The 25,445-nt window shown below is 40.1% G+C and overlaps 1 protein-coding gene across 10 annotated transcripts in view; it reads right to left on the bottom strand.

Annotated features, from left to right (window-relative positions):
- LOC124140720 (centrosomal protein of 170 kDa-like) overlaps nucleotides 1-25,445 on the bottom strand; it is a 182,767-nt gene that overhangs the window by 25,511 nt on the left and 131,811 nt on the right. For 9 of the 10 annotated variants that reach the window (XM_046508427.2, XM_046508423.2, XM_046508428.2 and 6 more), the window contains 4 exons: nucleotides 18,483-18,949; nucleotides 17,401-17,602; nucleotides 16,028-16,707; nucleotides 12,722-12,739 (listed from right to left, as the gene is read on the bottom strand). In XM_046508427.2, coding sequence (XP_046364383.2) covers nucleotides 12,722-12,739; nucleotides 16,028-16,707; nucleotides 17,401-17,602; nucleotides 18,483-18,949 — 1,367 coding nt within the window. The remainder of the gene's footprint in view (nucleotides 1-12,721; nucleotides 12,740-16,027; nucleotides 16,708-17,400; nucleotides 17,603-18,482; nucleotides 18,950-25,445) is intronic. The other variant, XM_046508424.2, reaches the window with a different exon arrangement.

The following is a 25,445-nucleotide window of genomic DNA, read 5'->3' as shown; positions in this document are numbered from 1 at the left end:
CTATAAAAAAAAACTGCATCCTTAGAGTGTACAATCCACTTATCTAGATTTGCCTATTAAAGGATAGAATTACTATACATCGATGGACATATCATTCAGTACAGCCGTGGAGCAAGGCTAGACTTGATTATACGTGCAGTGTTACACATGCATACAGCGTTATGCATGCCGGACTGGGCATCTTATGGTTACAGTGAATTACACTTGAATGCAACAAGGATGACAGCACGGCTCAATGAGCTGCAACGCAGCACAGGCCACCTTCACCCAGCATGATATGACTGCAACCTTGCACTCCCTCTAATTCTACTGTAGGCAGTCACAAAATGTACCACGATCACAAGAGGAAACTGAAGAGGGCTGCTCCGCCCGGCCTATGTGCAGACAAGGAAACTCATTACTGGAGTCAGTCCGGTAATCTTCATCACAAACACTATCTGGCCACCTCCAGGTAATTACAGTGACCATTGTCCGAGAGGGGCCGGTCTGAGTGGACAGCAGCCGTGAGAGTGAGCTTGTTGACACACCAGGTTACAAGAACTGACATGGAGTGGACCAGGGGAGTTCAATCATGAAGATGCTCCACCTTCTCCTGATGGTGGTAAGATCCACCTGAGAGATAGAGATAGTACCCTGCTGATCGGGATGGTGGATTGAGTGACACGAAGTGGCGGTATGTGGGGGTGGAGGTGGGTGGTTGCGTTGAGAGAGAGATGAAGACGCTCCTGCTGCTGATCGGGATGGTGGATTGAGTGACACGAAGTGGCGGTATGTGGGGGTGGATGTGGGTGGTTGCGTTGAGAGAGAGATGAAGACGCTCCTGCTGCTGATCGGGATGGTGGATTGAGTGACACGAAGTGGCGGTATGTGGGGGTGGATGTGGGTGGTTGCGTTGAGAGAGAGATGAAGACGCTCCTGCTGCTGATCGGGATGGTGGATTGAGTGACACGAAGTGGCGGTATGTGGGGGTGGATGTGGGTGGTTGCGTTGAGAGAGAGATGAAGACGCTCCTGCTGCTGATCGGGATGGTGGATTGAGTGACACGAAGTGGCGGTATGTGGGGGTGGATGTGGGTGGTTGCGTTGAGAGAGAGATGAAGACGCTCCTGCTGCTGATCGGGATGGTGGATTGAGTGACACGAAGTGGCGGTATGTGGGGGTGGATGTGGGTGGTTGCGTTGAGAGAGAGATGAAGACGCTCCTGCTGCTGATCGGGATGGTGGATTGAGTGACACGAAGTGGCGGTATGTGGGGGTGGAGGTGGGTGGTTGCGTTGATAGAGAGATGAAGACGCTCCTGCTGCTGATCGGGATGGTGGATTGAGTGACACGAAGTGGCGGTATGTGGGGGTGGAGGTGGGTGGTTGCGTTGAGAGAGAGATGAAGACGCTCCTGCTGCTGATCGGGATGGTGGATTGAGTGACACGAAGTGGCGGTATGTGGGGGTGGAGGTGGGTGGTTGCGTTGAGAGAGAGATGAAGACGCTCCTGCTGCTGATCGGGATGGTGAGACACATACACATGGAGTGAACTGGGTGACATTCCTCCTGAGGTGGGATGCTTGGAAACATGGAATACACCTCCTCCTTCACCTTGCATACATGATCTCTTGAACTACATTACAGAATAATAACTAGCACTTCTTAAAGGTTATTGCTAGGATAACAACTACCTGCATGTTATCTTGACACAGGGACTGTCTTCAATGCTACTTCAAGGCGCGTGACAATACTGGCAGCCATGATGCAACCTTTCTGTGGTATGGGTAACAATGCTACTGCCCATACCGCACCCTGTGCTTTACAAACATTGATGATACCTATGGCATACAATACTTTAATGAAACTTAAATATTTTCAATCCACTTTAATTAATAATACTTTTCAATTCCTAAACAACATCAGAATGTGCAGAAAAAAACACAGCTGCACATTGAGCACATACTGACGGGTCAAGATTCTAACATTCAGTCCACCATGGCTTTTACTCCCCAAACCATATTGTAACCTCTTCAACAAACACTTTAATAATTTCCGACCATCCATCAGAGTGAGTACCACCAATTGGTGACACCACCCAGGCACTCAAGCCTCTAATTCAAAACCTCTACACATACTCACAGACAATACAAGACTTACGGGGAGGGATTACCCCTAGTGAAAACATTGAGATGGGCTTTACCTACCTATGCAATACCTGGACTGACCGCTGACTGCCCGGCCCCGGAGATAAGTCTATCCTGTGATTGCATTACCCAAGCCTACATTATAGGTGAGAACAATAAGAGGCCATTGTTGTGTGCTGTCGGCGAACTCGGCTAACTGTGTATTTGCAGACAGATCAACCTGGAATTGTTCTAATCCCCCTTTCCTTAAATCTGCGACTTTCTTCCCGGATTACAGTTTAATCTATGAATTCTAAAATTAAACACATCCTTGAGGCTGTTTTTTCAGGTCACTTCACAAATTGGATTTCCAGTTTGACAGATGTTGACATGAGTGGTAGTTTTGCCTTGGCAGGATATTAATAACCATCTCAACCTGATGCTTGTACAGCTACAGCTCACACCGCTCACATATCTACAGCTATCTGACATGTCAAGTGTATATCTCCTCCCATGTGTATTGAACTTGATGTCAATTTATATAATTTAATCTGTCATAGTATCACAGGCAGAAAGAAGCATGTGGCCCACCTGTATTTCACAGAAGACGAAAGTTGATTTCTTGCTGCTCTGTCCTACTCCTGATTTCCATAGCCATGTTGTAGAATATGTGAGAATATAATATGTAAATATGACAAAATTCACACAACTGTTGAGAAAGTCCTCGCTATAGGTCTCAAAATGTTTTTCATCCCTCAGTACCCTTCCAATCCACCTTGTAACCCCTCTAGCCCCGCTGATCACAGATCTCAGTTTCTTTGTGAAACCAGTTATACAATGTTGCCACATCCCCAGTCAATAAATAACATGTATCCCACATGTACATCCCTACCTTTATCCACACGTCAGCTCCGGTCAATACAGATAGATATAGCCCTTCAGTTTCAGCCCATCAAGATCCAACCACAAAGAAGCTGTGTTAATCCAGAAGCTGTTGCCAGCTCAATCTTGCCTTCAAAGAGTTTATTAGCGTACCTGTCTGTCGTGAGTTGTTCAACAATGCTGGTCAGAGGTCAACTGACACCATGTTTATTCATAGGTCTACCGCAGATTGTTGGATCTCAAAGATGAAACATGGTTCTCCCTTACACAAAACAATAATGGTCTCGCCTCACAGACACCTGGACTATTTTATACCTGGGTGAGAGTGGTGTCAGTGTCCTCCACCAAACTTCACCTGGGACGGGAACAGGCACTAGCCCACAAACCTGAGTCAGACTAGTTAAAATTATCCCAAGGGCTACTAGAATTTCAGGCTTTATGCTGCTGTCCCTATATGTTGTCACCTTTTTGGCTTGAAAATGTTTCAGATTTATCTCAAACACAGCTTCAGCATTCTATAGTACTCAACTTTTGATAGGAATAATCTGATATCTCATTCCATTCAAATATACACTTGATATATTATGAGAATCCGTTTTGTATATCATGGAAACATGAGACCATCCCTATCACACGTGGAGTAGCATATTGGATATAATGAATGACACCCTTATTCTTTACATCACATTAATAGCTCATTATCAGTTATTTCCTTACTTAGAATTTCCAACTTAGAAATCAATCATCCTCTTAGTATGTCCGGATTTCACAAATCCTTGTTAAAATCCAACCACTACCAATCCAAGCTGGTACTGACAGATTCACAGATGACATCATGAAACACACATAAGCAGCACCTACAGGTATGATGAATATATTCACATATCACAAAATCCATTTCCAGTGGAATGTCAGCTATGTGAGGGTGGGATGCTGGTCTTGTTCGGGTACAGAGATGCAGGGTCCACGACCTCTTCAATTACCTATATAATACACCCATCTCTGTGTCACGCTTCTAGCTGGATGGACACCATTTACTGGAAGAAATCAGCCACTTCAACCACCCACATATTAGACCAAATTACAGTTAATATAGGTTTTCCTGTTCTGCTGGATAGCGTTCAGCTGTTTGTTGTACAGAAGTAGAGTGGTTCCAGTGCTGATCAATGCAGGTATGTGACAGGTGCCCCTGGCAGGTGTGTTCACAACACTGTATGACTGTAGACACAGCACTCCACCACCTATACTGGCTGACATCACACTCAACATTCCAATAAATCACCTCGCAAACCAAAGAAATAAATTCAAAATATCAATAACCTTATTCTATAGTCACAAACATGTACAATAAAAGAATATTGAATTTTTTGAATGCATTCAAAGCATTGGAAAGACAAATTATATAAATTTTCAGATGAGATTTGACAAACCTAAAATGAGAAATTTGTGAGGTTTTTGTAATATCCTGAGGTGTGGATGATTTTAGTAGGCGTTACACAAGTTAATATACAACTTGAAAGAAGTTAAAGACCATCTGATCATTGCATTTTACTACAGTTAATGTGGCATGACAGATTAACTTTAGTCCCATGAAAGAATCGGGGATCCTTAACTTCTTTTGAAAAATACAGCAAACTACGTTTATAATGAACACGCTTATAACGAATTGATGGATATAGCAAACTGCTTTTTATTCCCGACCATTTGCTCTATATATGCTCTATATATGCTTATAGCGAACAACAGTTATATCAAACCAAGATTAGTAGTCCCTTTGAGTTCGTTATAACCATAGTTTACTGTGTATGCAAATGTAAAGAATCTTTCCCAGTGATGACAGTAGTTGTCTGGCAGCCGCCATCTTGGTGCAGTGTCAATCTATGCGTGTTACTTGTCCCAAATGTCAAAAGAGTCAGTTTCCCATACAACAAATCTTTGTCTTCTTCCTGGTACTAGCAGCCACACAACTGATTTCAAATATCATGACATTTACACCACACTACAACAGACTCGTTACAAGTAATCAGTTCTTCCATATGAAGGGGCAAACATCCATAGAATACACACATCACACAAACAAGTCATATTTCATTTTGTTGCTAACTTTGCCAACAAAATATCAAGTTAATGATCATAACTTGAAAATGTCAATTTGAAGGTTGAAACATCACAACCACATAAACTGAAGTTGTAAAACTATTTCAACATGACATCCATCTTTGAATTAAAAAAATAGATAAGTATTGATATTACACAACATAACAAAACTTGTATACTGCTACCAACATAAAACTTCAAAGTTGAAGAGATTAGAGTCATAGTCTTAAAGATTGCTGTACTAACACCACAAATAGCAAAGGATTAAGGCAGACTTGAGTGAGTGAGTGAGTGAGTGAGTGAGTGAGTGAGTGAGTGAGTGAGAGTGAGTGAGTGAGTGAGTGAGTGAGTGAGTGAGTGAGTGAGTGAGTGAGTGAGTGAGTGAGAGTGAGTGAGAGTGAGTGAGTGAGTATGGTTTTACTCTATTTGAGCAATATTCCAGCAATATTGCAGCAGGGGACACCACAAATGGGCTTGACACATGGAACCCAGGTCTTCAGGATGATGAGCGAATGATTCCAACACCAGTCGACCTCCTCACTCCAGTTGACCTATAGGTTTCACTGATACTACAGCTTCTAATATTAGCATTGTTCACATTTCTTTCCAAACCATACTGCCTTCAATGAAAGTATGTAAAAGTAGCTTGTTAGTTGTCTTCATATGCTACAAGAACTAGTCAACATGCCATTGAGATGCCCTAGTGTGTGAGACGCTGTCACTAGAACACTGTCATCTATTAAACCTGTAACAAAGACTTGGCCTACGAATCAGACAACTCCCAACAATTGAAATATGAGAAAACAAAAACAAAAAAAAACTGAAAAGCAGAGGGGTTTTATTCTGCAGACAAGAAATAAGTAAAATGTTATAAAAAACTCATTTACTCCTGCCCTCCTCCCAACCAGTGGTGGACATCTGAGCCTAAAGAAGCAGTTATAGAGAATCAGTGATAGCACCATCAACAACAACAATCCCCCCCCACCACACACACACACAAATCATCTCCAACTGTCAGCTGCCTGAAGCAAGATCTCACCACATGTAGATCTGCTGTAATATTCAACACACCTAGCTGGCTATTAACTACTCGCTCATCCGAGAGTCAAAACAACATGGCCCTAAACATACACAACAGCCTCTAGGCAAATAGTACTGTCACATGTCATAATTGTGTGTCTCAGCATACCATATTTATCTAATAAGCGCTAGATCTCTGATAGGCGCCAGCATGTATCCTACCAATTTTGTTGTTCTTTGGGTGACACTCCACACAAAGTGGGTAACACTCCACACAAAGTGGATAACACTCCACACAAAGTGGGTAACACTCCACACACGGTGGATAACACTCCACACAAAGTGGGTAACACTCCACACAAAGTGGGTAACGCTCCACACAAAGTGGATAACACTCCACACAAAGTGGGTAACACTCCACACAAAGTGGATCACGCTCCACACAAAGTGGATAACACTCCACACAAAGTGGGTAACACTCCACACAAAGTGGATCACGCTCCACACAAAGTGGGTAACACTCCACACAAAGTGGGTAACGCTCCACACAAAGTGGATAACACTCCACACAAAGTGGGTAACACTCCACACAAAGTGGATCACGCTCCACACAAAGTGGATAACACTCCACACAAAGTGGGTAACACTCCACACAAAGTGGATCACGCTCCACACAAAGTGGGTAACACTCCACACAAAGTGGGTAACACTCCACACACGGTGGATAACACTCCACACAAAGTGGATAACACTCCACACAAAGTGGGTAACGCTCCACACACTGTGGATAACACTCCACACAAAGTGGGTAACGCTCCACACAAAGTGGGTAACACTCCACACAAAGTGGGTAACACTCCACACAAAGTGGGTAACACTCCACACAAAGTGGATCACGCTCCACACAAAGTGGATAACACTCCACACAAAGTGGGTAACGCTCCACACAAAGTGGATAACACTCCACACAAAGTGGGTAACACTCCACACAAAGTGGATAACACTCCACACAAAGTGGGTAACACTCCACACACGGTGGATAACACTCCACACAAAGTGGATAACACTCCACACAAAGTGGGTAACACTCCACACACGGTGGATAACACTCCACACAAAATCACTGTCTGAACAGCGAGTCGAAACTACGACTGACATATACTATAGTCACTGTCTGAACAGCGAGTCGAAACTACGACTGACATATACTATAGTCACTGTCTGAACAGTGTGGAGTGACTACGACTGACATATACTATAGTCACTGTCTGAACAGTGAGGAATGACTACGACTGACATATACTATAGTCACTCTCTGAACAGTGAGGAATGACTACGACTGACATATACTATAGTCACTCTCTGAACAGCGAGGAATGACTACAACTGACATATACTATAGTCACTGTCTGAACAGTGAGGAATGACTACAACTGACATATATGATAGTTGTTGATTGATAGTAGTGACACCTACAAAAAGTACAATTCTGAACGATCTAATTTCATCTGACTAATTGCCAGTCCCTACGCAGGTCAGGTATTAATACTCTTTAACAGGAAGCGTAGATGAATGACACCGCTGTCTATGTAAGGAAGGAAGAAATTTATTGTGAAATTGGGATGGAAATAACTCAATCTACCAGAAATAACTATGAGATGATGGACAGGATGATATATCTAATTGAGTAAACAGACGTAGTGGAGTATACGAGGAGGATATATATTTGTATTACGACATACTCTCATGTTAATTGTGGGATTCTTAGTTTATAAGCTACACCAGTTGGCGAAAGCAGAGGTTATTTCAACATTACACCATAATTAGAGAAATAGAAATCTTTTTGTTGTTTTGTTGAACTCTTAACATTTCAGAAATACCAGTATGTTCACATTCTGACAAATGCAGCATGCACCTACATTCATTCTATTTTCAAAACAGAGAATTAGAGTTTAGTGTTTGCTTCATGAAAGAGTATCTATAAAGAAATGAATTAAAACAGCTATTAAATGTGAGATATGGTTTAAGTTGCTGTCATGCATAGAGTACACAACATTTTAGTTTCAGATGAGAATGATCTCCCAGATGGATTTGAGAGCAGGGGGTGGAATCTCAAATCCAACACAAGACTGGAACCTTGCAGCTAGTCAAGTCATTTAAGGCTTTGAAATTCGCTGTGCAGAGTTGCATCCCTTAGGCTTGCCAGAATCCTATGATTGTGGGTTCAAATCTTACAATCACCCTGATCATGACTCTAGGTCTGTGAGCATCATACCCATTCTTGGGTTTGTCCAAAGTGGAAGACATTTAACACTTGAACCTATCAGGCATTCATCCCACATTAAGCAGACAAGCTGTGACACATATACTCTTAAAAGTAAAGGTAAACCCAACTCACTCACTCACTAACTCTGTTGCCTTCCTCCATCCAATCCCGTACAGGCTTAAATCAAGGTAAGAGCAGAACTCATACGGAATGTTTTCTTCAAGCTTTTGTACAATTTCCAGACATATCTAAACCACCAAATTATGCACATCACATCCTGCAACAACACCCACTGTCTGTTGTCGGAAACAACCCTCTGTAATTATGCAGTACTGTCGAGCCATGGCTGTGCAGAACCTCATCCTATATCACCACACAAAAACATCGTCCGTGTTTAGACAGAAACAGCACACACACCTACCTGCAACATTCCACATGCAACCGCCAACAACCTGAGACGTGACCAACCCACCTGCAGACCTCCCCCCTCCCAAGACACCAGGGGGCAATGTGACCACTTGCATAATAACTGCCCTGTTTCAAAAAGCGATCTTAACTCCCATACGTAAAAAAGGGTTACAACAGTCGTGGTGCTAAGATCGCTTGGCAGAACATGGCACTGAGACACCTCAGACCTGATATTCAGTTTTCCAAACACCAATGTCAGTTTTGTATTGGATGTGTTCTCTCTAATGTTTATGAAATGTCCACTGGGGATTGATCAGAAATTTCTTTTTGAGCTAGTAGAGGTCAATGTTCTCAGGAAAAGTCTGCAATGTCTTGGACAGAACATTGTCACATGTAATGTTAAGTGTCAATGAGAAATATTAACAAGCCTGGTGAGATGTTCCGTATGCAGAGATGCGTGCTGGAGGGGTCATGGCCTGAGCTTGTTCATGTTAAGCACACTTGCTGCAATTTAACAGAGTTCTGAGTGGCAACACTATGTCTTTCAGGGTGGCACCCTACGTAGGAGACAAACATGGGTTATAACATAGGTGGAAAATATCATATACATATTGCTACACAATCTGGAAATTAATGCTTTCTATAAAAGACTTCCCATCATAAACTGTGTTAGAGACATGTTAAGTCACTCATAAATTATTTCAGTACTTCCACAATGACAGTTGAGGTACGTAGAGAGCTGACTGGCTCGCTATGACATGCCTTCACAGAACCTCAGATTCTTTCCCATGCAGAGAGCAGAATTCAGCAAAAACAAGATCAACTAATCAGAAAAATGTTCACAGGTAATTTACTTGGGAGTTTTCAGGACAAACGTAAACATGTTTGGAGATCACTCTATAATCCTAACATATTTGTCTCCAGACGTAGAACCTGTTCTGATCAACAAGTCTGACAGTGAGCGATACTGATGGGAATTTGCCCGAGACGGACAGTATTTCATGTCAAAGATTCGGGGGAATTCAGTAAAACCAGGAAACATCAGTCTGACTCCACTGTGGGAGAATCAATCCTGTCTAGACTGTCACTAAAGAATGTCTAGGATTAGATTACATAACTGTGTACCTGTTGAGGTAATCTGGTTCTAACAGTTCTATTCTCATCTGATATGACAGGAAATCATAGTCCTAGGTCCTAGGAAGTCATAGCTCTTGGTCCTAGGGAGTCATAGTCATAGGTCCTAGGGAGTCATAGTTCTTGGTCCGAGGGAGATATAGTCAGAGGTCCTAGGGTGTCATAGTCCCTGGTCCTAGGGAGTCATAGTCAGAGGTCCTAGGGAGTCATAGTCCCTGGTCCCAGGGAGTCATAGTCCTAGGTCCTAGGGAGTCATAGTACCTTTTCCTAGTGAGTCAAAGTCCTTGGTGAGTCCTTGGTGCTAGGAAGTCAAAATCCTTGGTCCTAGGGAGTCAAAGTCCTTGGTCCTAGGAAGTCAAAGTCCTTGGTGCTAGGAAGTCAAAGTCTTTGGTCCTAGGAAGTCAAAATCCTTGGTCCTAGGAAGCTAAAATCCTTGGTCCTAGGGAGTCAAAGTCCTTGGTCCTAGGAAGTCAAAGTCCTTGGTGCTAGGAAGTCAAAGCCCTTGGTCCTAGAAAGTCAAAGTCCTTGGTCCTAGGAAGCTAAAGTCCTTGGTCCTAGGAAGTCAAAGTCCTTGGTCCTAGGAAGTCAAAGTCTTTGGTCCTAGGAAGTCAAAATCCTTGGTCCTAGGAAGCTAAAGTCTTTGGTCCTAGGAAGTCAAAGTTTTGGCTGTAGACTGATGTTTCCAGGTAAATGAAAGTGTTGATTTTGTTTCAATATCAAGACGCATGTTTGAAACAGATAATCTTATTAACAGTAATTACTTCCCGGGTTTGGGACACAGATGATGAATAATGAAAAGGTTTGCCCTCAGAAACTCCTTGATGGCACGCATGAAAACAGGACCAAAAATACTTCGGACATACAACATAGAATATTACACAACCAACTTGGCTTGAATGAGAGATTATTACTTTTACAATTATTTACCCGTATCTTCAATATTTTAATTTCAATGTCTAAAAGATGAACAGTCAGTGACTTTATCCACAAGTCGGAATTCTGAGTCCAGTAAAAATGTGTTGGTCGAGTAAAGCCTAGTTAATAATAATCCATACAATAACACTAAAATCTACTGAAAATGATGTAAAGTGTCATGTTCAGGTTTTCGGCACAGACTGGATGAGTGACGTGTAGAATTAATCAATAACTTCATATCAACATTCCCTTATTAATTCTACACATGTTGCCAATCATATTGAGTGAGTGAGTGAGTGAGTGAGTGAGTGAGTGAGTGAGTGAGTGAGTGAGTGAGGGTGAGTGAGTGAGTGAGTGAGTGAGTGAGTGAGTGAGTGAGTGAAAATTTAACGTCACATCGGCAAAATTTCAACCATGTCGTGACATGAATGATATCCAAACATAAAGAAGTTATGAAATTATGAAAAAGAAATGCCCCATAATTAAAATATGCTGAAAGAAAATGGCACATACATTTGAGTACATATAAATCACATCTAGGCGACAGATACCCTTGGTTTAGTTTCCATAGCAACAGGTAGTCACTGCTCATCATATACAACACTAACACCACACTGGGACACACAGGGTAAAGAACAAACAGTTTCAAAACATAACTGACATGTGTAACGTAACGGGAGTCAAACGAAAAAACACAACTGAGCTAACATTTTAACTTACAGCCATCAGGTCGACAGGGCAAGGCACACAGCAAACAAAGTTAGACAGTGGCTATATTCCAGGTGAATTATAGATATAACACAGGTCCCAGATGAAAGATGGCACAGGATATAAAAGCGTAGTGTGCGACCGGCTTGTGTCAGTCCCGGTTGATACAATACCCACGTCAAGCACCTGGCTGATCATTACTAGAGCGAGTGCTTCTGGCCTTTCATTGCCATTAGCTACAGTGAAAACACCGGAGTGCAGTGACAGCGATATGACAGAGGTCTGCCAATAGGGAAATGGTTGAGCATTGGCAGAACTACTCAATCATCATGTGATGGGTCACTGAACTCATGTATCAGAAACAGTAACTTTATATATTGCATACACACAAAAAGATTATTGACCTGATATACAACAGACCGGCAATAGGATATTGTAGTCCATTAAACTGATAGAGCTGAAAGAGTAGTCTCCCTTCCACCACTTAAATAGCTCATGTTGTCAGTGTTGGAAAGGCGTTGTTTTCTTCATTGTTTGATTGAGACCATTCAGGTATTTTATTGTATCATATCCCATACACCCTGCCGAGATTCCTGGGTAGGATACATTCCGGTAGCCAAGAGCAAGACAAAATTGAAAATTGGGTGGTTCCAAAGTGACCAGGCTAATCTCATAGACCATTCACTGGCATGCAAAAAGATTACATATTTTTCGTCTTTGAGAGCAGGAGTAGAATCAACAGATTCGAGTTATTTCTCTGACATACAGGTCAACCACATCATGGATGATACATCATTTCTGTATAATTTTGATTAATGACCTACAGCTTTGTTAGTTTTACTCGTTAAAAGTCCAAAAAGCCAGTGTATTCTTGGCAACAATGATTGTGTGACACCATCATAATCACTTATAAAAGTCTAAAACAACAAATTGTATAATCTGAGGAGTCAGAAGAAAGAAAAAGGAAAAACTATTGTAAAAGTGACAGAAACTATCACAACTAAAAGAAAACAAACTTCATCCAAATGACATTTCTACTGAAAGTAAATTGTAAAATGTATGTGACACAAACAGGACACAGAAGCGATGAGGATATGAAGATATATTCCCATACAGACAGCGAGTAGACTCAGTGTTATGTAATATATCACACAGCAGAGATACATGATATATTGTCTTTGGTCACTCACCTGGTTTTCAAAGAAAGTCTTAAAAAAAAATCAAAACTTCAATTACCATTTAAGAAAAACATTCACTACATTTCACTGTATTTTCACAATCTGGATATTTGTCATTCCCCAGGCACAATCAATATGCCAGCAATTAAGTTCTTGGAAATTTCTTCCAAGATGCGGTTTTAAAAGCTTTGGTCTTCAAACCCAAAGCACTAACTCCTGTCCTTTCACCAACATTTGCAACATTATATAACTAGGAGATATAAACTGCAAAATTGTTAAAGATCAACTTTGCAAATCTGGGGTATTGATAAACTTCCTAAAATCCCTATTTTACATTCACACTCTGACATGTCAATAGGTGCTGATTCAAAATGGTCAATACTAGTGCAAGGAGAGGACCTGTCTCATTGTTGTAGCTCATCTCACAGTCTGCTATCAAAGACTCAGAGGTGCTGATGGGTTAGCGATCACTCGGTTGTCAAACTTGGATGTTCCTACATTCCACATGCTGCTATAGCACAGGCCAAATCATGGAGCATTCCAGAGCATATGATATCAATTAAACATGACATACACCATAAGGAAGTGTATTAGTGACAGTCTAAATCTTTTTTATCATCTACGTAGATAACACATCTACATATGTTTTTTTTATCATCTATGTAGATATAACTTTCATCTACGTAGATAATACATCTACATATGTTGTTTTTTATCATCTATGTAGATATAACTTTCATCTACGTAGATATTACATCTACATATTTATTTTTTAACATCTATGTTGATATAGCTTTCATCTATGTAGATAATACATCTACATATGGTTTTTTTTATCATCTATGTAGATATAACTTTCATCTATGTAGATAATACATCTACATATGGTTTTTTTTATCATCTATGTAGATATAACTTTCATCTACATAGATAATACATCTACATATGGTTTTTTTTATCATCTATGTAGATATAACTTTCATCTACGTAGATAATACATCTACATATGTTTTTTTTATCATCTATGTAGATATAACTTTCATCTACGTAGATAATACATCTACATATGTTTTTTTTTATCATCTATGTAGATATAACTTTCATCTACGTAGATAATACATCTACATATGTTGTTTTTTATCATCTATGTAGATATAACTTTCATCTACGTAGATAATACATCTACATATGGTTTTTTTTATCATCTATGTAGATATAACTTTCATCTACGTAGATAATACATCTACATATGTTTTTTTTTATCATCTATGTAGATATAACTTTCATCTACATAGATAATACATCTACATATGTTTTTTTTTATCATCTATGTAGATATAACTTTCATCTACATAGATAATACATCTACATATGCTTTTTTTTATCATCTATGTAGATATAACTTTCATCTACGTAGATAATACATCTACATATGTTTTTTTTAATCATCTATGTAGATATAACTTTCATCTACGTAGATAATACATCTACATATGGTTTTTTTTATCATCTATGTAGATATAACTTTCATCTACGTAGATAATACATCTACATATGGTTTTTTTTATCATCTATGTAGATATAACTTTCATCTACGTAGATAATACATCTACATATGGTTTTTTTTATCATCTATGTAGATATAACTTTCATCTACATAGATAATACATCGTTTTTCGTACCTAAAATGAGGGGGCTAAGAAGGGGGGTCGTCTTATACACGGAGTCGAAGATCTCACATTTTTTTCCACTGGCGATGTCAACCGGCGTCCGATAGCCAGCCCAGCATTTGACAATAAAACTTCGCATTTCGTCCTAAATAACTGTTCCAATAACTATTTCAATACATAAACATGTTTTGTATCTCTTTTCCTTGAATAAAGTTTAATAATTTCTGCAAATAAAGTTGAAATGACCCTCGCCTCGATGCAGATTGTCAAACCACCTGACACGGTAAAACAATCAACATCCGTGAGTAGAGAGCCGGAAGTACCGGTAAGCATTTGCATATTGCACATGTGACCTAACATGTGATAACCGGTGAAGCTGAAATCAATTCCCGCTGTTTTTACAGTTGTATTAACAAGTGTTGGAGACGGTGTGTACAAGTGATTGTGGAATAAACACGCTGAATGTGAAGCAAACATAAGCCTAGTTAGATACAACATAGTTAATTGGCGATTAAATTACTCACCATTGTCTTTTATATGTTATTACTTCATAAATGAATTTTATTTTACGGGCACCAATTTGGTGTCGTACCGTGTAAACACAAAATGGCGACGTGTGCTGGAGTTACACACGCGACGTATCATTGTAGAAAAAAACAACAACGCAAGATAAACATATTTTTATTTTGTGTGTGCACTTGTGATGTCCGTGTGCGAAATACGCTACAGTCGGAAAGCGCACGTTAAATCTTCTATATCAATCATACTTGTGATGTGTTTCAATTCAGGTCGCCTTATACACGGAGTATAGGATTTTGGGTTGATTTTTAAGGCGTGTACAGGGGGGTCGTCTTATACGTGGGGTCGCCTTATACACAGCGATATACGGTATGTGATATCATAATCATATGCATAGATACTTAGAGAGTGATATTGACTAGTTAATACAAAAATATATATTTCAAATAAGGGTGATTACTAAATTACTGTTAATTTAATTAAATGTTGGAGAGTATATAGGAGTATTTGGCATTTTCCGTATTTTGACAACATACTGAGATCATTTCAAATTGTCAAACTATGAGCGCTAAAATAAAACACTAACTACAGAATTGTGCCTTCAGTGCTTCATAGGATAATGACAAGTATTGATTGGCTATAGTTTTTACAGTTTGAGTGATTCTCACGCCTTCATATTCATGTTTTACCTCTTGAACCTAATTTCCATTATGGAGAAATCATGAGAATCAGCATATCCAAGTGATTTCTCCAACTTCAACGATGTTATGTTTGATGTATAATTTCTACTAAATTTTAAAAAATGACCATTCGTTGTTTGTTTGTAGTTTGAAGAACATTTTGCACTCTCCTCTCTTTATTACAGTTGTAAGAGAGTTAGGCACGTGTCATTCTTCAGTAATTTCGACACATTGAAATGAAGATTTACTTTAATTAATGTTAAGATAATACCTCAATAAGGATATGTCAAGGTAGAATTTCAAACAAATCAGTGATTATTAATTAGCCACAGGTAATATATATCTGACCCGGAACTATGGAGATGATACTTTGTTTTAGACTGTGACACTTATACGCTGCCATACAAACATGCCTCAATTTTTTTTTAAATATGTGTGAATTGGCTCACCTCGAGATCAATATCATCAGGAATTTCGAGGTCGTCCATGGTGTCTGCACTTCCTGCCTCCACCTCCATGCTGCTTCCACGATCTCGGAATGCTCGTTTTTGTGCCAGCTCTAAGCTCTCAGTTACCTCCCGTTCTTCTGCCTCCTCGTCACTGTCCCCCACATCTATCACAGGTCGCTCAAACGAAACATTAGGGTCCACCCCAAAAACACGGTCAATATTCCTACGCGCTTCGTCCTCATCACCACATTCTTCCTCCACCTCAATAGTATAGGTCCCTGCCTCACTCGCTTTATCATCATCCTTTTTATCAGGAATCAATCTGTCATTGGTCAAAAGCATGCGAGGGCTTCCCATGTCTTTTGATTTTCGGCTTTTGAGATTACTGGCAGATACCAGGTCACTATTAGCGTCCCCATTCTGCACTGCGTGTACATCATACCCGGCCGACTCCTTGTACAAGTCATGTTCGGTCAGCGGTGCTGCACTACTTTCGACCTCCGCTACAGGCTTGTGACTGCCTTTGCCGTTGCCCTCAAACATCTTGTCTATAAGGAAGGATGCAGGGTCCCTGTACTGTGAAGGATCCAACGTTGACACTTCGGATGGTTTTGATTTAGGAGATTTGGTACTGGATCGCACAGAACTTGGGGATTTCTTACTCCTCACTGCCCTGGAACCTGCAATAAGATGCAGTGGAGTTAGCAAAGGAAAATATAAGGAAAATATATTCATTTACATTCATATGTCCAGTCTGAGAATATATATCCTTGGTTAGGACATTTTACTACCATCTTTCAAGATGGCCGCCATAATGTTAATACATTTCGGTTTCTTCCACACGGTATGTTATATGGTTTGGGAAGGAAGCGGTAACTGGAGATATCATAGGTATTAGCAGGAAGTACATCATAACAAATGACAAAAACAGAACATAAAGGGTTTGTACAATTCACTAAAGTTTTCACTCAATTATATTCCATAAATGCAACAAAATATGCAAATTCCGTTAAGCATCCTCATACAATCACAGATCAGTTTGTAATGTCAAACATCTACCATTCATATAAACAGTGACAGTAATTACTGTAGAGTAGAGGACTACCGTATGTCCTCAATTAAACGCCCAGGGTTTCCATGAAATGCCAGGCCTAAATTAAGAGGCAGGTAGCTTTTATGCACAGAATTCTACTCATTATCATCTTTACGTTTAAATAAAAAGTGTCTGAAATACATGTATGCCCGGGTGTTTAGTTGAGGAAATACGATATCTGTGATTCAGTTGCTCCATCCCGAGGCCAACAGTCTCTTGAATATTGGAAACGTGATTTATCCTTGTGGAGAATCAATGAACTCAGCTCATGTAGCACTACCTTTCACAGGGGTGTCACTCTTGCTGCTGGACTCCCCATTTTCTGTGACTCTTGATGGAGATTTTTCTCCCCCCAACTTTTTACTGCCATGGAATTCTGTCTTCTTTGTTGATGAATGTTTCTTTACAGGTTTGGTGTCTGAGGAGGAGCTTGCCGTGTCATCCTGCTTCTTCGTCTGCGCGGGCGACATCTCTCGCTCCTCCTGAAATGTCAAGTGTCATCCTTCAGATGCAACAGTAACAAACATCTTGACAACTTTTCATCACAACGTCACGGTACATGTGTTGCCTGCTTGTAGTAGAATAACACCCCTTATCCTACTGCCATGTCAGAATGATGAGATCTGATTGGTACATGTGATCTTGATAAAATACTGTGTATCCTGCCTTGGAGGGTAATAAATTTCTCAGCGGGAAATAAATCTCTTATACCCTGCCATGAGCAAGTCAGACTGCACGTGGATTTATAAGAGGTAGTTTAAATCCCTTATACCCCGCTTCAAAGCAAAAAGCCACAATGGAAGTCACGTGACATAGCACAAGCTAACCTCAGCTCAAACAGCTATCAATTTTGAATTTGTTTGAATTATTTTAAAATGTCATATTAAAACATATCGGTAAGATAAATTTGTTGAAGCAGGATCACTGGGGTACATGGGGTTTTATGCGTCCCACGTAAGGTCTTATACCACGAGCCGGAATATCACACACTTTTTACATATAATATATATTATATATCGGCCACATGAAATATCCTGGTTATCAAGTTCTACATGTCTCCTGCTTATAGAAGTCTTGGCCAATATCAAACAATACACAAATTGGCAATCACATCAGCCACATGATATATCCCAGTTATCGAGCTCTACATGTCTCCTGCTTATAGAAGTCTCGGCCAATATCAAACAATACACACACTCTGGCAATCATATCAGCCACATGATATATCCCGGTTATCGAGCTCTACATGTCCCTGCTTATAGAGGTCTCAACCAATATCACACAAAACAGACACTGGCAATCATATTGGCCATATAATATACAGACTACAAGACTCAAACAGATAAAGCGATCTGCCCTCACCTCGGACTTGCTTGGTGTGGCCTCTTTATTTTGTGACCTTTGTTGAACTTTATCTTTTCTTTCTCGAAAACTTTTCCTCATTTTGGACGGCACACATTCACTGAGAGACTTTGGCATCTTTGTCTTCTTGTCATCATCTCCAAAATCTACAGTGAAGGCCATCGCCGCCGTGTCCGTCTGTCGACTGCTGCCACGGTCTGGCGTCCCCTCCTTGGAGGACGTGCGGTCCCCCGGTGTGTCTGGTGTGTTCATCTTGCTGGTCTCGGAGAACAAGCTGTCCTTGGATATAGAGGAGGACATGCTTCTAGGCGGGGTCTCCTTCTCCCGGTCCGACTCAAGGGCCCTGTATGGGATCTCCATGTACCTGGTGCCATACTCGGCCTCACCCTGAGACTTCTCCATCCTTGACAGGGCCTCTTTTTGTTCTAGAGACAGACTTCTAGGGCGGTCAGCCTGGTTATTGCTCTCTGAAACAGGGCAAACAGAGATATTAGTCCATAGATAAAAGAAGTATTCCTTCACTGAAAGTAAACTGTTTGCGCAAGAGCCTCTCACTACATCATTTGTGATTATCTCCTATGTATGACACAGCTCCAAGAGTCAATGTATTGTACAAGCCAGTATTATCATGACACAGAACCAAGAGTCAATGTATTGTACAAGCCAGTATTATCATGACACAGCTCCAAGAATGAATGTATTGTACAAGCCAGTTTTATCATGACACAGCTCCAAGAGTCAATGTATTGTACAAGCCAGTATTATCATGACACAGCTCCAAGAGTCAATGTATTGTACAAGCCAGTATCATCATGACACAGCTCCAAGAGTCAATGTATTGTACAAGCCAGTATTATCATGACACAGCTCCAAGAGTCAATGTATTGTACAAGCCAGTATTATCATGACACAGCTCCAAGAGTCAATGTATTGTATAAGCCAGTATTATCATGACACAGCTCCAAGAGTCAATGTATTGTACAAGCCAGTATTATCATGACACAGCTCCAAGAGTCAATGTATTGTATAAGCCAGTATTATCATGACACAGCTCCAAGAGTCAATGTATTGTATAAGCCAGTATTATCATGACACAGCTCCAAGAGTCAATGTATTGCACAAGCCAGTATTATCATGACACAGCTCCAAGAATGAATGTATTGTACAAGCCAATATTATCATGAGACAGCAGCTTATTATCAAAGATACAGGTCTCATAATCCTCTACTAACGCTCCACCTCCAATACATGAATTACCACCTGTATTCAAAAGAATAATGTAAGTGAGTGAGTGAGTGAGTAAAGTTTTATGCCGCTTTTAGCAATATTCCAGCAATATCACACATTGTACCAATGTGGAGAAATGGATCCCGGGTCTTCGGCATGACAAGCGAATGCTTTAACCACGAGGCTACCCTACAGACTAATGTAATCAGGTCTGTGGTTGGAGATGTTCACAGTCCATACAGACACAAGCTTCATAACAACTCCTGTACCGTTTATACACAGTATCACAAGGCAACATCTTTAACACAATACAGAAATCTATACATATTCTGTCTCTCCAGAATAATCTACTCACAACCTAGAAGTATGGATTGTCTGTGATCAGTAATCTTCCTAACCTACGTCTAGAGTTGTTCAGTTTGGTCTGACGTATGACGTCCAAAGAGTATTTGTCAGCTTCTACAGCAAACATTGCTGGCAGGGTGGCAAGGAGATGATCATCAATCTTTCTTCTTGCATAACCTTTATTATAGCTAAAATGGATAGAATTATCATTAAACCGCCCGCACGTTATCAGAAATGAGCGGGCCACTGTAACTTGATAATGCCCTCATATTACTTGACGACGGGCCATTATCACGCCCGTTGTTAGGTGACGTCATAGGGTAGAGAAAATGACGTCACGTATTATAGTGACGTCATCTGGTTTGTTCTATGACGTTTCCATATTTGTAAAATGTGGTCAGTGACATTCGTGTTGATTGCAGTAAATGTTTCAAAACCGATATTGTTGTTTCTTATTATTTGATAACAAATTCCATCCATTTTAGCTATGATAACGGTAACGCTCTTTTTCAGGGCATTATCATTTGCAGATGCCCTCGGTCTTTTCAACTGCCCTCCTTCGTCGGGCAGTTAATGAAAAACCTCGGGCTTCTGCAAATGATAATGCCCTGAAAAATAGCGTTACCCTTATACCCATGAGTGAATATCTCACCCTGAATATTGATACAGGTTGACTTGTATCCACACAACCACGAAGCTGCATGTTGTAGGCACTGTGTTTACATCCTGGCTTCCTGTGACTACCCTACATCTGTATAAACTGTAAATACCCTCAACATAACCATTGGATCATAAAGTGCTCTGACTTAAACTATGTCTTAGCAAGCTGCATTGCAAAACAATCTAAAATTTAAGGTTTCTTTGAGTTTAGATAGAGTCACATCCCATATACTTGTGAGCTAATCTTATGACACCCTATATACTTGTGAGCCAATCTTATGACATCCTATATACTTGTGAGCCAATCTTATGACACCCTATATACTTGTGAGCCAATCTTATGACACCCTATATACTTGTGAGCCAATCTTATGACACCCTATATACTTGTGAGTCAATCTTATAACACCCTATATACTTGTGAGCCAATCTTATGACACCCTATATACTTGTGAGTCAATCTTATGACACCCTATATACTTGTGAGTCAATCTTATAACACCCTATATACTTGTGAGCCAATCTTATGACACCCTATATACTTGTGAGTCAATCTTATAACACCCTATATACTTGTGAGCCAATCTTATGACACCCTATATACTTGTAAGCCAATCTTATGACATCCTATATACTTGTGAGCCAATCTTATGACACCCTATATACTTGTGAGCCAATCTTATAACATCCTATATACTTGTAAGCCAATCTTATGACATCCTATATACTTGTGAGCCAATCTTATGACCCCCTATATACTTGTGAGCAATCTTATGATGCTTGTAAATTAACCTTCAGGTCAGATGGTACCCTCCAACCTTGCATGTGTTTGAATTGTTGAATTGTTGAGTCTGTGAACCATTTGTAAGATGCCTTCCCAGAGCCTCACTTGGCAAGTATCATATCAACAAACCACAATACACTTCTGCGGTCATATGATGAAAACCCAAGGATCATAATCAGAATGAATCAGAGATCCAACGCCATGAGGCCACAGCTAAGGGACACAACTCTGCACAGCCAACTGCAGTGCCTTAGACCACACATTTGATTAAAAATCCTAAATATTGCATAACATGCTATACAAGACAATATTCATCACATGCTGTACAACATACACACTGTACAACATGCACACTGTACAACATACACACTGTACAACATACACACTGTACAACATATACACTGTACAACATGCACACTGTACAACATGCACACTGTACAACATGCACACTGTACAACATGCACACTGTTCAACATGCACACTGTACAACATGCACACTGTACAACATGCACACTGTACAACATACACACTGTACAACATACACACTGTACAACATACACAATGTACAACATACACACTGTATAACATATACACTGTACAACATACACACTGTCTCCACTGACAGTCACCTAGCTGTTTTCTTTACGCCTCCCCAACCATCGTCCCAAGGTACATGAAGATCCTGAATTCACTGACGTCCCAGAACACTCGATCCCCACCACTGTCCATCATCAGTGATCTCTGAGGTCACAACAACCCCAAACATATCACAGAATCAATGCGTCTCATTCCAGTACAAGACCCCCATTATAACCTCTTACTTCTAACCTAACCTGCAGACACAGCCAAATGCCAAGCATGTCTGCAACCTATTCAAATACACTCCTTATGGATATTGGAACAGATCCAGTAGAGAAATTAACAATTCTGTAAGCAGACAACTTCCAAGGGCCTTGTCGTTGCCTATCTGCTAATGAAGTCAGTATTTAGCCACAATGTTAGGGTGAACCCTGGTGTCCATTGCTGTCTCAACTCTACCAAACCTTCAGAAATAAAAGCACTTAAGCAACAGTCTAATTGACAGTGCAGTTCTTCATGCCCCTTCATCAACTGGCTACAGAGGCAGACATGACACTTGAGCATGCAGAACAGAACAATTGGCAGGAATTCAAAGACATCGCCATCAATATAACAATGTGTGTTTGTGAGAATCTCCAGGATATGTCATGATAAATACATCGGTCCATCACTAATTCCAAACAACACATTGGTCTATGAACTGACCATCAGTGTATTCGCATAATTAGCTATTTGTTCCATGCAGTACATAAAAAACCCATATCATTGTCATGATTTTGCCTTACTTCACACTATACAACAATCCAAGATACAATTTACACTTAGAACTTTCACTAACAAACCCGAAGACTACAGAACAGTGCTTCTAACATCAGTTAAATACATAAATATTTATTCAGTTTTCACATAATTCTTGAAATTCTTCCTGTTGATACATTTCAATTGCAGGCTTAAAAACAATTACTACAAAAGCTGAGTAATGTTAATAATCAACAGAGGTACATTCCTCTGAAACCCGATCAGTGACAGTTGATCAATGTGAACCATCATACCTGCTACCCAATGTAATCCATGTGGTGTCTACCTGATGTAACAGCTAGCTGAGTGATATTGAACATACATCCCGGCCAGGCAGCAGCTATCCACATCTATCCCCCAGCTCACTGCTCGATCCAAGAGCAGGTAACCCTCTCGTGTGTCCTGTTCAGACCTGCATTATCCCCTATAATCCCCTAATCTCCAGCAGGCGGGGGAGGTCCTAATTACTGATAAATGTAGATTATCAAACGTATTTTGTCACAGGGGGGATAATGTAACCCATTATCTAATCCCACTGCTTGATCATTGCACTGTGGTATTAGCTGTAGGTAGAATGCTGTCCTGAATTCATGGAGTCATCGAGTTAATTGCGGTATTATGAATTGCAATAACATACTCATACTCATCATAATACTTGCCTAGGGCTAGGAATAGCTAAAGGTAACATTAGTTCTGGTATGTAACTTACATATAAACATCTGATTAATGTACGTCTATTTGTGAATAATAGGAAAGTTAATGCCTTAATATCTGGTAAATATGGGTAGGCTAGTGTTGTACATGGTAGTATTTCTGACTCTCTATTCAAAGTTCCCCCACAGGAGACATAAATGTCCGCACACATGCCTCTATAGAGTACTGTGAACTGCTCATACACATTAAAGACACTGCTATAAACTCAGCCCACAGATAGCAGGGGAAGCGTCTCTCAAAAGTGTATACTGTCAAATAAATCTGTCACAGATACAATCGACATGGATAATTCAGTGTCGTCTACAACAGAGGAACAGTATTACTATTGTACCCATGCCATTTTATAACCACTGTCGCTATACCCCAGTCTTGTAGTTTACCCTAGCATGTTATAATTATCCCTATTAGACCCCAGGGATATTATAACCATTCCTATTATACCACAGCCATGTTATAACTATTCCTGTTATACCTGCATCATTTTATAACTATTATACACAAGCATGTTATATCTATTCCAATTAGACCGCAGCCTTATTTTAACTATTCCTATTATACCACAGCCATGTTATAACTATTCCTGTTTTATCTGCATCATTTTATTAATTCTATTTGTATTATATACAAGCATGTTATAACTATTCCTGTTATACAACAGCCATGTTATAACTTTCAATTACACTATTCTATTAGTGCTATTACATATAGCATGTTATAACATTTGATGTTATACCCTAGGCTTGTTATAACCATTGATGTTATATCCAAGCATTGTTATAATCACTGATGTCGTACCAAAGCCTTATAACATTAGAAGTTATACCCAGCATTGTTATAACATTTGATGTTATACCACCTTGTTATAACCATTGATGTTATACCATAGTCTTGTTATAACTATTGACGTTATACCTCAGCCAGTAACAACTTTTGCCATAAACTGACTAAATGGCATCAAGTTCCAGCACACATGGACGCCAGCAGACATGTGACAAGTCCAGTCTAGACATGATACGTATGTCCAGCTCACATGATTAGGATCGATCATCACCACACAGACACTTTACATTTCCATGTTTGATAACACAGTTTATAAACTCATGACACACTGAAGAGTGAAAGGCATTAACATTGATACAGAATTATGTCATTGTCACTTTTCGAGATAGTCACCTAGCCTTGCTCCAAGGCTGTACTGAAAGCTAAGTCCATGGATGTGTAGTAAATCTATCCTCCTAAAAGGCAAGTCTAGATACTAAGGACTCCAGTCTCTTATAGGGACAACTTGTTTTTACTATGTACATAATCTAGAAATTATTATTTAAACTAATAATTATTGCCTTAGAGACTTGTGCAAGTCTAATAGTCACCTAATGCATTTATCTGCTACATTGCTCCTTGATCAGAGTTAATCATCAAACATATATCTGTGTACAGGCAACTGGTTGAACTATTTCAGTCTAAATAGTACTGTGTAGATTACCCCGGGTATGCAATGTACAGTCTTGACATCGTTAAGACAGGTGTGTAGAAATGTAGCCAGGCCCTACCTGTATATGTACTCGTTATTACACCTGACAAGTTCTGTATCACAGTCATGACAGTTTTCTTCACCCCAATGTATGTATAATACACTAACGATGTAGGTATAACATGAAGGCTTACCTGTCCTGACCACAACAAACTAGGAACTGTTCTCACCTGTCAATGGTACTGTCAAGCCAATGGTATCAGAGTCCTCCATCATGGAGTACCAGTATATCGAGGTTTACACGCCTCTGTCAACATCCACTACAACATATCACTACATCCATCCACCTCACACTGCTGCTACACCTGACTATCGCAAACACGGG

Source organism: Haliotis rufescens, unplaced genomic scaffold (assembly GCF_023055435.1).
Source record: "Haliotis rufescens isolate VD_foot unplaced genomic scaffold, xgHalRufe1.0.p SCAF_3, whole genome shotgun sequence".
NCBI classification, from domain to species: domain Eukaryota; kingdom Metazoa; phylum Mollusca; class Gastropoda; order Lepetellida; family Haliotidae; genus Haliotis; species Haliotis rufescens.
Note: the sequence above shows the minus strand (reverse complement) of the source record. Positions and strands in the feature narration are given on the sequence as shown.